Genomic DNA, 14,173 nt, shown 5'->3' on the forward strand with positions numbered 1-14,173 from the left:
AGAAATAATAAAAAGATCAGAGAGGTGAAACTCCATCATTCACTGGCAGAGCACTTGGTTACAGTCGGTCAACAATAGCATTTATTAAAATAATGTACCTGTTCTGACTTACATACAAATTCAACTTAAGTACAAACCTACAGTCCTTATCCCGTACGTAACCCGGGTATTGCCTATATATATATATATATATATATATACACACACACCAAAATTAACCTTATGATATCTTCACATCTCACAAAGGAGTGAAAAGGAACTTTTAAGCTTGACAGAAATAGTGATTTGATTGTGATAATATATTGATATCAACTGATACGAAAAGAATTATTGTGAACAATTATTTCCATATTGCCCAGCCCTAACTATAGTATTTTGCCATCAATTTGAAGCCTAACACCACCCCTCCAATACTTTTTTAAAATAGTAAGTTTGCTTCAGTTTAGAATTGTGATACTGAATTGTTGTTGCTATGTGAAGTAAGCAGTCTGGATTTTTTTTTTCTTCACTCTCTTTCTGTCTTTCTACAGGAGTTTGAGCTGCTTTATTTTTCATTAAGCAGTGCGCGGATTTTCTTCCGGGCGGACAAAACAGCAGCTGAGGAAAACCAGGAGAAAAAAGACAAAGGTGAGGAAAGTGTGAGACTCTTCCTGGAAAGTGATTAATGACTTTTATGTGTGAAAAACTTCAGATTCCTTGACTTTTATGGGAAAAAATGTTTTATTGTGTTTTAAATCAATGAGGTGCTATATTAATCAATGCCATTGGTGAATGGTACCCAGGTAATGCCACCATGTATGTCCCACAGGGAGTATAACTGGGCTGAAGTGGAATCAGTGAAGGCCCTGAACTTGACGGAGTCCCCCATGTTGACAATGGGTGCTGTAGTTTCACTGTCAAATGTCTTGGTCTTTCGGCCTGTCTGGAGCCCACTTGTTTATATCTGCAGAAGCAGCTGGTGCCCCTAGGGGAGTTCTAACAAATGGACCCAGGGCTATGTGGAACCCCAAAAGGGGTAGACAGAAGTAATTAGAGTTTATTATAGATATGTAATGCGCTGATGAAGCAAAATCTTTTGACCTCTTGCCTAATATGCTGTTACTTCTCCATGCGCCAGCAAAACAGCCCTGACCTGCCGAGGCATAGACTGTTAAGACCACAGAAGGTGTCCAGTTGTATCTTTCACCAGGTTGTTAGAAAAAGATTCTCAGACTAAACTGCAAGGGGGAGCCACTGCAGATCAGACTTGTTGTTCCAAAATATTCCACAGTTGCTTGATTGAATTGAGATCTGGGAAATTTGGAGGTCAGGGCACTACACTGAATTCTTCATTATATTTCTCAAACCACTGCCGAACAATTTGTGCAGTGCATCAGGGTACATAATCCTGCTAAAAGGTGCCACTTCCATTGGGGAATACTGTTGGCATGAAGGAATGTACCTGATCTGCAACAGTGGTTGGGTAGGTGGTCCGTGTCAAATTAACAACCACATGAATGTTGGGACCCAGGGTTTCCCTGCAAGACACTTACTCCACTGGCTAATTGTCTTCTTCCCATAATGCTCTACACAATGAAACCGTGGGTGGGTCCATCTGGCAAGGCAACCTTCTACTCATCTGAGACCCAGTTCTGATGCTTGTGTTCCTATTGTAGATGCTTTCAACGGTGAAAAGGATTTGGCTTTGGCATTCTGAACGGCCTGGCCAACAGTACGCAGTCCAGACATGCAGCAGGGCCACATGCACCGTGTTTTGTGACAAATTACTCCCATAACCATAATTAAAATGATCTGTTATTTGTGCCACAGTAGCCCTTCTGTTTGGATTGTGCTAGATGGGATCCTGTTGGCACTTAGTGGTTTTTCACTCCTTAGACCATTCTCAGTAGGTACTCACAGTGGCTGACCATCTAATATGTCCCTGACCATGACAGGCACAGTTGTTCCAAGATAGTCAATATCTATATAGATTGGAACATCTGTAAGATCAGGTTTAAAAAATGCCAGTTTAGTGTAACAAGCGACTTAACTCTGCATTTTCCTGCTTTTATCACTTTCCCATCATTGATTTCTCGCACAAGATACAAGGATATTCTAAACTGATAAATTCTATCTAACCATGTAACATCATTTTTAACTCGGCATGCCATTACTCAGTTGTGATTTGTTTTTGGCAGTTATGGCTTTGCTTGCTTCAAATTTTGGACTCTCTTCGTGTTTGTGGTTTTGATCTAGCTGGCATGTCAGATAAAGCAGCACATAGGAACAAATATCATATTCTTAATGTCAGGAATTTCCTGGAATAAGAGGAAACTCATGTTAATGAGCGTTCGGATAGGGGGTTTGGTATTGGATATCTCCCCGGACCCCAAAACTGGGCAGGTGTGCTCCAAACCCAGATGCCTTGGCTAACCTTTCCAGCAGCCCAGCATGTTGGGTGAAGTAAGTGAATCAACCATTGTGCCACATGTCCATCCTGTTGAAATCTCATGCCCTTCATTGCACCGCCATCTTAGTTTATGCGTTCAGCATCTGGCAAAGGGTGAAGAGACTGGGATCCTGCCCACAATGGCACCTTCATACCCCCATTTTCCATAAGTCAGCCTTCCATATGTAAAACAGCACTGTTACATCCAGCAGGTTCTGAGCTGGAATTTTCCACCCTTGGAGATGTTCACTTATGGACATTTCACTCTGTAAGGCGACACAATGCAGTTCCTTTTTTTTTTTTTTTTCTTTCCACATCTCTCCTCAGATTTTCTGGAATTCCTTTCTTCTCACTTCTTCTTTCATCTGTTTCTTAGTGTTTATAAATTCACTGCTTGTTATAATCTTATTGGAGCCGCATTTAGTCCTCCTCCATTCAGTTAGAAGGACCTCACCTCATCTGTACTTTATGCAAGTAATTACATTCTATTCTAAGTTATTTTTGAATATATCTCACAGTTACAAAAATATGTAACAAACTGTTTGATAAAGTGTCTAGAATATGTACAAATACTCAAACTTTCAAACTTGCTAACCAAGTTTAAGAACACACCTGAATGCTTATGCCATGCAGACATTTTCTTACTTGTTTATTTTTGCCCGTGATGCATACAGTATTGACTGGCATTAGTACTGGGACTGGCTACCCTGGTGTCCAATTTGCACTGAGAACAATTTATTGCATTTTTTTTTAACATTTCTTTAAAACAAGACAAAGCTAACATTGAAAAAAATACACAAGACTGAAATTTCTTTCATTTTTATCCCCACCAGACGAAGCCCCCAAAGATGCTGGAGATTCATCTACTAGTTCGTCTTTCACAGACACGGGCACAAAGTGACGGAGATGGCAGAGATGAGCACTAATCCAAGTGTCCAGTCTGTGCACTAACTGGAAGGATGACTGGACATTGGGACTGCGGGTGGGACACAACACTGTTACTGCCATTTCAGCATTTGGAGCCTCTGGTGCTTCATAGAGCAGACATCAAAGTTTCTGATATTTGCTAGGAGAGGGCACCGTCCGCGTGTCCAACTCTTTTGTGTACCTGCTGCCAGCCTGTCCCTGCAGGTGACATCAGCGAGTGAAACAGTTGAGGAAACGTGCCGTCATTTTACTGATTTGTTTGGCGTTGCTCCATGCATTTTCCACTCCTGCATTATGGCACCATGCTATACAGGAATTTTCTGTTTCTAACATGTCCATGTTCATTGTGTTTAATTTACAACTTTGATTATATTAACATCACTTTTTTAAAGAATATTGCACACCTTTAGCTATCCTATTTTCTTTACATATTCTAACCATTTTTTTTTCTTTGAAGCTTTGTTTTGTGAGTAACATTTTTGGACTCAATATTGGAAGGCAGCCTGGCTGATGGACAGCATCCTTCTGCATAGGTCAGAAAATACAAACATTTGTTAGGAGTGTTTAGCCTTTTAACCTAAAAATGTGGCATTGCAGGTGCTTGAAAATACTGTGCCCATTCTATATGCCTTGGTTTACATCATCTACAAATACGTTATTGCAGTTTAAATAAATGTAACGGCTCAATCAGCAGTCTTTGGTGAACAAGCACAGCCGTGTCAAAGAGGACAAGCGACTAACAAAGCTGAGCCAGGAGGACAAATTAAGGTAAAATATCTCCAGCAGTTAAACCGATTCAAAAGTATCTCAAAGGGTTATTTGTGCTGCCATTTTAATCATTGAATTGAGTACAAAAGAAAGACTTAATAGTTGTATTGATATCTACATTTGATTTTGTTTTGTAGTACTCTTATTTTTTTTTTAAACATGTTGATTACTTTTAAGAATCCCTTCTTACTAAAATGGACATATTTGTGCACGTTTGTATGAGGGTGGTTAGAAAGTACAGTGCACTGTAATCTGTGATCAGTTGGTTTTGTTTTGGTATTTGGACAGGCTTGCGGACACCGGACGTTATGACCGTGAAAGATGGCAAGCTGCACACTTGTTTAATTCTGTTCACATTATGCACTCAGTCCCCACGGCGGCACATAAGGTGTACAGTGTCGACTCAAGAGTTATAAAAATATATACTTTGTAAAATACCAATGTAATAAACTTACCGAAGGTACAAAACAGCAACTGCATCTGTATATTTTATTCTGTTTTTGCAAGGGGTAACAGTGTTATGTAGAAGAACAGGGGCCAAAATAAAAAATTCTTTTTGTACCTTTTATAAATCGAATTCTAAATAGACAACCTGCATTCAGCAGTAGCCCCCTATTTCTGGTGATAGCCAATTGTTTTTGCTACTAGAAGTATTTTTATGAAAGTGTGTTTTTATACTACTTGTACCATTCACATAAAGTGCACCTTGTGTTTTGACATGGCATAAATCATATTCAAAGTCTGCTCACGTCATGTAGCGAGTGTGTAAGAATCCAATGCATTTCTTTGGAATAGCCCCTTGCCTGCAGCTCAGCGGCCCATCTTGGGCTCTTATGTTGCCCATACAGTTAAGGCTGAATACTAAAGTTGTAATTGCATATTGTTAATATTTATTACTTAACCCAAAGTTACAAGGTGAGCTTCTGTCAGTTTTATTTGAATTCTTCTCATTATGTCTCCCAGACTGTATTCTCCAAATTAGGAGACCAAACACTGCAAGTTCATTGTGAGATGTGAAGTGTATACTGTAAGACACAATGATAAATAATTTTGAGTGTCAGGACATATAATTACTGCTTTCCCTTTTATTTATTTCAGTGATCATAAAATAAACCTGTCAAAGTCGAGAGGGTGGTCTCTAGTGAGTATTATGTTTTCAGTGTGCACATCTCTACCAGATATGAGTGCAAAGAAAAGGTTACCCAGAATTACTGCATGAGGCGGCTGCTTTAATTCAAGAAGCCCTGAACTCCACATCTAGAAATGTGACACGTGATGGCCAGTGGGTTATGTCCACTTTGCCAACAATTCACCATTTAAAACACAGTCCTTCACTACAGCCCACCTTCTCAGCTTTGACTTGTGAAAATGGCAGTTGTCATTTCAAGTCATATTTTGTGTTGAATATGAATTAAATAAATGGAAAAAATAAGCTATAGAAAACCTTTCATGACACATTGACTTATTTACATTTATTGTTGAATTTCAAAACGCATTTATTTATTAATTAAATTTTGCCCAAACTATTCCTTGAAGATGCCCCCCTTTAGTCAGTAAACATCTGTACATTTGAGAATTGTCCTTTTTGCATTACTGTGGTGCTTTCACTGCTCTGGAACAGCTGGTATAGTTTAAACTAAGAAGTCCAGGACCCCCCTTTTCTTTTAAGCTAGCCCCTCACAAACAGTGCCTGCTTTTTTACACTCGCTGCCTCAGGTACGTACAAGTCCTGTTTGGAGCAGCCTTAAATGCCCCACTATGCAGACTCTTAAGAAAACGCAGGAATGTTCACAATATAAACCAGTGCTGTGTAGGACAATACCTGGAGTCCACCTCTAACCATACGGGCATAAAATTTTGTTAATTGAGTCATGACAGGCATTTTCAAAACAAAACAGTCGTCGTTTCATATTCTGTAATTGGATTTGCTAAGCCATGGCTGGCACATCTAAACAAATTGTGAACTTGTACGGTAGCTTTTGAGATTTAAATTCCTTTTAATTTTACAAATCCCTTAATATATACTGTTTCATTTTCACAATTAGTGCAAACAATAAGGGAAAATATGGTGCTTTATTCCATAATTCAGAACAGGACATAATTAAACAGATAAAAAGGTGAAATGGTCTAATTCTGTTTTTGTTGCTGCCACCAGGAATCTTCCGCCTTCATCTGTGGGTATAATTACAGAAATCGGATTCCTGCCCCAAACTGGACACCATCACAGATCCTGAAATCAGAAGCAGATTCAAATTCAGTCACTCTTGAGGTTCTTATCCCACATACCACTAAGCTTACAGCCCCAAACCCCAATAATGCACACCACTTGAAAAGCATTTCTGATGCTCGCTAATTTCTTAATTCTGTGCCTTTCTAAATTTTGTGTGTTAAGTTTACTCATGTACTTGTATCCACTCCCACTCATCCATTAACTTAAATTCCATCCCCAGAAAGGGCAGAAATTGAGCTGCCAGGCAGCCTGCACTGCCCATACCCTATCCTACTACGTGTCTGTGTGGTACAGCGGGTCCACAGCTCCCTTCAAAAAGGCCAGTTTTACATAAATAATCGCCGCACTCGTGGCTTAGCGAGGGGGCGAGGTGGTGTGTGGCCGAAGCGGTTATTGAGGAGTTTGTGATGTGGACGTTTCTCACTTAAGTGCACAGGTGAGAAACGGTCCACATCTGTAATTGTAATCCCAGGAGCTGCCGATTACTACAGCTGCCACGTCCTCTTCTACTAGGAAAAAAGAAAGCTGTAAGCTGTAGAGAGAACCGGTGTGAGAGAGCGAACGCGAGCGTGTGCTCGTAGGCAAGTAGCTGGACAGTGAGCCCTAGTAGTGGTGTTTGGCCGACACTCAGTGGAGCAGACAGAAGCGGTCACTCCAGCTGAGCGATCAAGGAGCTGAAGTGACCAGAAGTAGGACGGCTGGCCGCGTTAGGCTGAGAAGGCATCAGGAGGCTTGGGCGGTGAATTCCCTGATGTGGGCGTCCTGGTCGCCAGGGAAGCCAAGTCTCGGTCTGGAGAGTGCGCGACTGAAGCCAGGGATCGGGGGGCCTCCAGACCAGCGAAGTGGACGGTAGAAAGGTCAGCAGCGGAGAGGGCGACTCTCCTGTTGCGGGGTCCAGACGGGAGAAGCAGGAGAGCCGCCAGATAAAAGACGACACCGGCTTGTTTTTAAAGGGTCTGCTTCCATTGTTTTAACCTCTTTTAAAGGATTGTTGTTTTTCTCTATTGGTTTTAACCTCCACAGTAACACCTTTTTTTTGGATTATTTATTTAATGACTGGAAGGCACTTCACTATATGAACATTGTTTTGTTTATTGATTTTTAATAAAAGCACTTGCCACTTTTTTACACCACCCCCTTGCTCTATTTGTTATGCCTCACTGCCAAGCTCATCAGTAACATTATGGACGCTGTCGGGTTCGGGGGTTCCCGGACGGACGATGGGAGCATGCAGCGAACCCACATTGTTACAGTCTGTAAATGTGCATCAGGGTGAAAGAAAAGTCACGTCCACCATATTGTATGGCTTCAGGTCCTGTGCTATGCCTCAAAAGAGCTATGCGACTCATCCTGCATGTGCTTTCTCAAGGACTGAAGGCCAACACCTCATACATACCAGCTTCACTTTTCATTATTTTCAGAGGTTTTCGATAATGAGACACACTGTCACAAAGTAAACATGAACACAGACATTTTGGCTTAAGCTCAGAATAAAATGTGCAAATAAAAAAACAACCGGTTTCCAATGTATAGCAGGACCCATTGTAAAACATAAAAATATACATTAATCTGTAAATACACAATATTCAGCCTCAATTCACATCTTTTAATTAAATATAGTCACTCCTTAAACTGTGCAAGGTTTTGTTCGTGGAGGTGCTAAAGTAATAAAATATCAAAGATTCTGAATATAGAAACAAAACACACCCAATATGTGGAAACTACATAGTGAAAGCATTTGCACAACTTCACTTTTTATGATGCAGTCGTTTCTGCCAAATGTATTATGATAAATTCACATAACAATAATCAGCTGTGCTCAAGTTTTCCCCTTTTGAGACATTACTGTACTGTATTTAGATAACTGACAGATACAAGATAATAAATATCAGGACTGGACTTACTGCCAGAGATTGAAAGTTTACAGTGAGGTTTACTACTCCTTACTGTTAAAGTTCGACTTGCATACTACATATTACAATTAACGTATTGCAAAATATACACGATTTGTAAGCTCAATGACACATGGAATCTATCGGCATTGTAAAAAAATGACTCCAACATCACTTATTCATGTATCAATTTATAATTTGTGATTTACCATATAGTTGAAGCATTTTCATTGTAAATTCATATTAAAAACACTGCTTAATGTTCATAATTATAACCCCAGCTCCATAATGGTTGGGACAGTATGGAAAATGTTTATAAAAATAAAAGGACCGATTTGTGCATTCTATCCAACCCGTGCCTCATTGAAAACATTACAACAACATACTGGAAAAGACAGTGTCTTGATGGCAGCGTATGTTACTCATACTTTCCTTCATTAATGGTGCCCTCACAGATGTACAAGTTAGCCGTGCCCTGGCCACTGACACCCCATTATGACAGGGACTGGCTTTTGGACTGGACACCGATAACAGCTTGGACTATTTGAAATTTTGACTCGTCAGACTACAAAACACAATGCCACTGTGATAGTTTCCATCTCCGATGAGACCGAGCCCAGATAACTTGACGGCACTTTTGGACAGTGTTGACGTATGGCTTCTACTTGGCACTGTAGAGCCTTTATTAGCACATGTGGATGCAGTGATGAATGGTGTTGATTGACCAAGTATTCCTAAGCCCACATCATTACATCCATTCCAGACACCTAATGATTTTTAGCCCTGCCCTTTATGCACAGAGTTTTGAACACATTCCTCGACTTTTTTCATTACATTGTGCATTGTAGAGGGTGAAATGAACAACATCTTACGAATTTGTCTTCAGGAGACATTGTTCTTAGAGTTCAGGATCTGTGGGCAAATTGGCGAGCTTCAACCCATCCTTGCTCTTTTTTGGAGACCCCTTATATACTAGGACATAATTGCCTCACTTAATTAACATCATTTGTTTCACATTTGTTATTTTAACTTGTCACATCATTGTTAGTCCCAAACTACTACTGTCCCAAATTCTCTGGAATCTGCTGGCAGGCATCAATTTCAGAATAAACAAAAATCTTCAAAAACAATGTAGTTGATTTGGTTAAACGTGTAATTCCATGTCCTTATTTAAATACAAGTCAAAGTAAATTTACAAATCTCTCCTTTTTGGCTTTATTAACATTTTCCATACTGTCCCAGCTTTTTTGGAATTGGGGTTGTATACACAAACAAATGAATCACACAGTTACAGTAAAAGGACAGCCTATGGCATGCACTGAGCGGTATTATGAACAATGCTGCACATCATCTCTCAGACACTGAGGACATTCAGCCAACGAATCAAGTGTGTCAAGAAATGCGACTGGGCCTGCATCACACCAACATAATGCTTCACTGTGAGTGAGTGCTCTTTCACCTTTTACCAAGTCAGAAGTTTTACTTTCTTTTTATTTATTCTGGTGTATAGATGAGGGAGGCTGCTGTTGTTGTTATAATACTTGAGGTTCTGAAAAGCCTAAACTCTCCCCTTAGCGCTTTATTTTTCCTATCTACTGTAGGCACTGCATGACAGTCAAGGTGCTATTAAGACATTCGTGTACTCATACCTGTCCCCGCTCTGTACTCCCATAGGAATGCAGTAGTTTAATTCCAGTCTTGCAATATTTCCCAGTCTCAGTACTATGCCAGCTCCATAAGACCAGCGGATGCATTCAGCCAACTTCTGAAGATGGGCATGTGGCCCTTCACCTAATTAAAACAAAAAAAGTTTTGTATTTCAAATTACCACTTATAGTTTTAGAATCCATAATTTCTTTTTATGAGTTATGTAGCAAGTGTCATTACACAAAAGCCTACCAAGAACAAATAATACTTCAAACAATCTATATATAAATATTACATGGACATTTGTTTTAATCTAGTGGCTCACTTTCTGTACACATTTGTTGTCTGTTCCATAACATCTTTCTCAAAATACAATTGCATCCAAAAACAATGTGTATTAATTTAATTTGATCTATAAATGATGGATAACTTGTGTAAGAGCTATTGCCATAAATCTGTAAAACCAAATAGCTAACCCTGATGTCCTAAATGAAGTGTCTGCCTCTGACAACTAATGAAGTGATTCTGCATCACAAAAAAAACGACTAAATTAATAAATTGTGCACACTTTTCCTAGAATGAAAATCGCCACTGTTTTGGTAGGGGAAGGTAAAGAGAACACAGGCACATACAAGCTCTCTCAGCAGTGAAGCGCTAACCACTGAATCACATGTTATCATAGGGCTAGAGGCTCCCAGCCTATGATGCTGATTAGGCTTTCAAAAGGTAGGTCCTGGAGGTTAAACTGCCTCCTCTGGCCAACCCAGGTTGTAAGACCTCCGCTTGGCTGGAAGGAGGGGACTTGTCTCAGGAGATGGGAGTCAGCAATTCCTGTGCTGGTTGTGTGAAAGATCATGGCTAAAGTTTGATAGCCTTTAAAATTATATGGACTGTAACACCTAATTACTGAAAAGAGTGGCCTTTTGGCCATACGGTCTTCCCATTTACACAAATACTAATCTATGTTTGCAGTGCACCATTTATTGGAATCTATTTTGTAATGCATGTAGGTATGAAATGCATTACATTTTTCATTTCAACAGATTGCACATCACAAACATTAACACTGCTTTTACAAATCTCATAACAAATGGCATATAACAAACATAGCGACTGGTCAGAAACATAGATACAGACACTTGGCCTTTTATTAACGTGGATTATTTTGTAGTCCGTTTGAGAAGGTAATGATCACTGTCCTGAGGTTCGGGGGTGTAGTTTCATTACTGGTTTTCAGAATGAAATACACCTGGTATTTCAGTAACCAATGTGAAATGTTTTTTTATGTTGACTTGGTGAGTAAACTGTAAGTGCAATTGTTTCTGTTTCACTTTGTTAAAGCACAGGTTGACTGCTTTGTTTCCATTTGGTTCTGCCTACCACAGTGATGCAATGTTTGGTACACCAGGGGGACCAGTCGGTCCCTTTCTTTATTGTGCTTTTGCTGTGTCTGAGTATTAGAACGCCCCAATTTAACATCCCCATATTTAGTGTTCTTCCACCTTTAACATTTTTGTATGCTTTTGTAGACATAAAAGAAAACCGTCTGAAAATGCCCAATTCCTTTAAGACTATAGTTACTGCTAATAGTGTACAAATAGCAGTATGGTATTTTAATTGCTTTTATTTTTGGTAATTATTTTCTTTAACTTACAAACACATATGGTACACATATAATTTATGTTGTACTAGCTGCAGTATCTGGTGTTTCCAGGGTAAGTAAGCCTGTCTTCAGTCTGTTCTGCTGTTTCATTTGCTATCAGCCACTAGGTGGCATTGTTGTTAAATCTCACTGAAGTAAAAAGGAAAAAGAATAAAACAAAGGTGCCCCCATGGTCAAAATTTTGGGAGTCTAGTGTCTCTTCACGACATCTGCAGCTCTGTCCGAGAAATGTTGTAAAGCACTGGGCCTTGGTTAGTGTGCCAAGGGTATCGGATTTATCAGATGTACTACGCAAGGAACCGCATCCTTTTCTACACACAATACAGGTTGAATATCCCTAATCCAAAATGTCTGGGATTGTAAGCATTGCAAATATTGGTATACAGTGGTACCTCCGTATACGTTCTTAATCCGTTCCAGATCCTTTGACTTATACCAAACAGGTCATATACCAAACTAATTTTTCCATAAGAAATAAAGGGAAAATGATTAATATCCGTTCCCATCAACATATGTTTAATATGTTATTAGCATATTAATTATACATTGATGGGGTTGTATAAAATAATTTAAACATTGCTTAATACTAAAATACATAAATACAAAAGCAATTAGATGAAATAAATGAAAATTTAACCTCACTTTACTTTTTAATAACGTCTTTGTTTTTCACAATCGTAGATACTGTCGTTCTCGGCATATGGTATGCAGCAGCCATGTCCCGGATACGCATGGCACCTTCATACTTTTTAACAATCAATTCAAATTTATGCAAAAACACACAAAAGCACGTGAAAATTCATAGAGTTATAGCACAGGTTGTTCACTGAACGCTAGAAACTGCCGTACTGACGCTCATGGGCAGTCGTGGCTTTGTCTCGAGAGAGGTAAACAAGGGTAGTGTAGTGTTCTCTAGATTGAAGTAGCGACACACTCAGAATAACGTTTTGAATGCTGTTTATTTGGAACCATGTTTCACCAACTCTCCATACAGCATGCCTTCTAAACCACACCCCTCCCCCCGGCAGTCACACGTCTCAAAAAATGCAGACCATAGCAATCAACACCTGAACATAAACCAATGGACAAAAGCATCATTGAACAATCATATACAGCAGGTAACTACTCGGGTTGTTCACTGAATGCTAGCAACTACTGACGCTCGTGGGCAGTCGTGGCTCTCTCACGAGAGAGGTAAACAAGGGTAGCACGCGAGTCAAATTCCAAACAAAGGTTGTATACCAAGCAAAATTTTTCATGTCGAAACAGGACATATACCAAGGTATCACTGTATACATAATCAGATATCATGGGAACACACATAATCAAGTATGGAAATGCAGCATAACCAGCTAAATGAGGACTCGCATGTATAATAATATCAAAACATTATTATAATGTGTATAGACGTTGACAAATATACTAAACCATAAAAATGACGAATGTGATGTACAGACTAATATAGTTACCTTTTAAGAGAATAAACACTATATACTACCTAAGAATACCCCACTTGCTAAAGCTTTATTATCGGCAAAAATCAAGAAAAACACACCACGTGTTGGCTAATTTGTTTTTTTTTTCTTCTTCTAAAGTGTTATCACATTTCAATTAAATATTTTAGAGCATTTTTGAGATTTTGGAGTATTTAGTTTTTCTAGTGGCTGGTTTTACCTCTAAATATTGATATATCAAAATGTCCTTTCCTACTGGATTCCTATTAACTTAGATATGCCATTTTGTCAAATTTTTGTTGATGAGTAAGAGAATGACTTGGTCAACTTTATATTTCATTATTTAATTATCATGAAGTAACCTTAAGTACATATTTATTATTCACATTTAGATAACGAAATCTGAGGATTGACACTAGCCTAGTATTTTTAATCGGACAGACCTACCATAATTGAGATTGCACAGATTTCCCGCATTGAGAAAAAAGTGTGTCCTGAAAAGGTCTCCAAATCCACCTCGCCCTGGCCGGAAAGGAAGCGGAGTGTACAGGTGTACACCACCAGCCCAATAAGCTTCACCACCAAGATAATCTCCTGTAAATCAAAGCGTATACTTTAGTAAAAAACAGAAAAGCGATAGAGGACCTAAAAGATAACTTTAAGCACAGAATGAGATGATGTTTCATATTCAAAGTGAAACAGAGGTAATCTGTTGGTAAAAAGATACCATAACTTTAATCTATAACTTGTCAATATACAGTATATTCCTTCTCATTTATTCTTATTGTGGGCGACTCTACAAAATCTAGCAAATCAGGGGTCACAGGAAGTGATCATTTATAAAATGTATAGTGCACTCTTATCCAAATTATTTTATGAAGCTGTTACGATAAAATGCAGATTGAAATGTGTTTCTCCTTTTGCTGTTTTTGTATTTTCTTGCATCCAAAGATGAGTGTCCATATGGAAACTGTTAACACTGCCAACCAAAGCAGGAATCAGATGTGGAAAGGGCAACAGTTTAAAGGACCCACCTCATATAGACATTCACCCTTGACCAATCGGGAGTCACCAGTTAACCTAACCTAATTAACTGGTCTTTAGGGAGCAGCGAGAAAAACCTACACAGTCATGAAGATATCAACAGAAAAGGTCTGTGCACAG

At 39.1% G+C, this 14,173-nt stretch overlaps 2 protein-coding genes across 2 annotated transcripts in view; one reads left to right on the plus strand and one right to left on the minus strand.

Annotated features, from left to right (window-relative positions):
* washc4 (WASH complex subunit 4) overlaps positions 1 to 4,689 on the plus strand; it is a 101,553-nt gene extending 96,864 nt beyond the window's left edge. Inside the window, exons 32-33 of the mRNA XM_039761826.1 lie at positions 531 to 627; positions 3,262 to 4,689. Coding sequence (XP_039617760.1) covers positions 531 to 627; positions 3,262 to 3,329 — 165 coding nt within the window. The 3' untranslated portion in view covers positions 3,330 to 4,689. The remainder of the gene's footprint in view (positions 1 to 530; positions 628 to 3,261) is intronic.
* Positions 4,690 to 6,177: 1,488 nt separating this feature from the next.
* The window catches only part of samm50l (sorting and assembly machinery component 50 homolog, like), a 34,260-nt gene continuing 26,264 nt past the window's right edge, over positions 6,178 to 14,173 (minus strand). The window contains exons 13-15 of the mRNA XM_039761827.1: positions 13,457 to 13,603; positions 9,895 to 10,036; positions 6,178 to 6,353 (exon numbers count right to left, since the gene is read on the minus strand). Coding sequence (XP_039617761.1) covers positions 6,308 to 6,353; positions 9,895 to 10,036; positions 13,457 to 13,603 — 335 coding nt within the window. The 3' untranslated portion in view covers positions 6,178 to 6,307. The remainder of the gene's footprint in view (positions 6,354 to 9,894; positions 10,037 to 13,456; positions 13,604 to 14,173) is intronic.

The sequence above is a fragment of the Polypterus senegalus genome, chromosome 8 (genome assembly GCF_016835505.1).
Source record: "Polypterus senegalus isolate Bchr_013 chromosome 8, ASM1683550v1, whole genome shotgun sequence".
Taxonomy (NCBI): Eukaryota; Metazoa; Chordata; class Cladistia; order Polypteriformes; family Polypteridae; genus Polypterus; species Polypterus senegalus.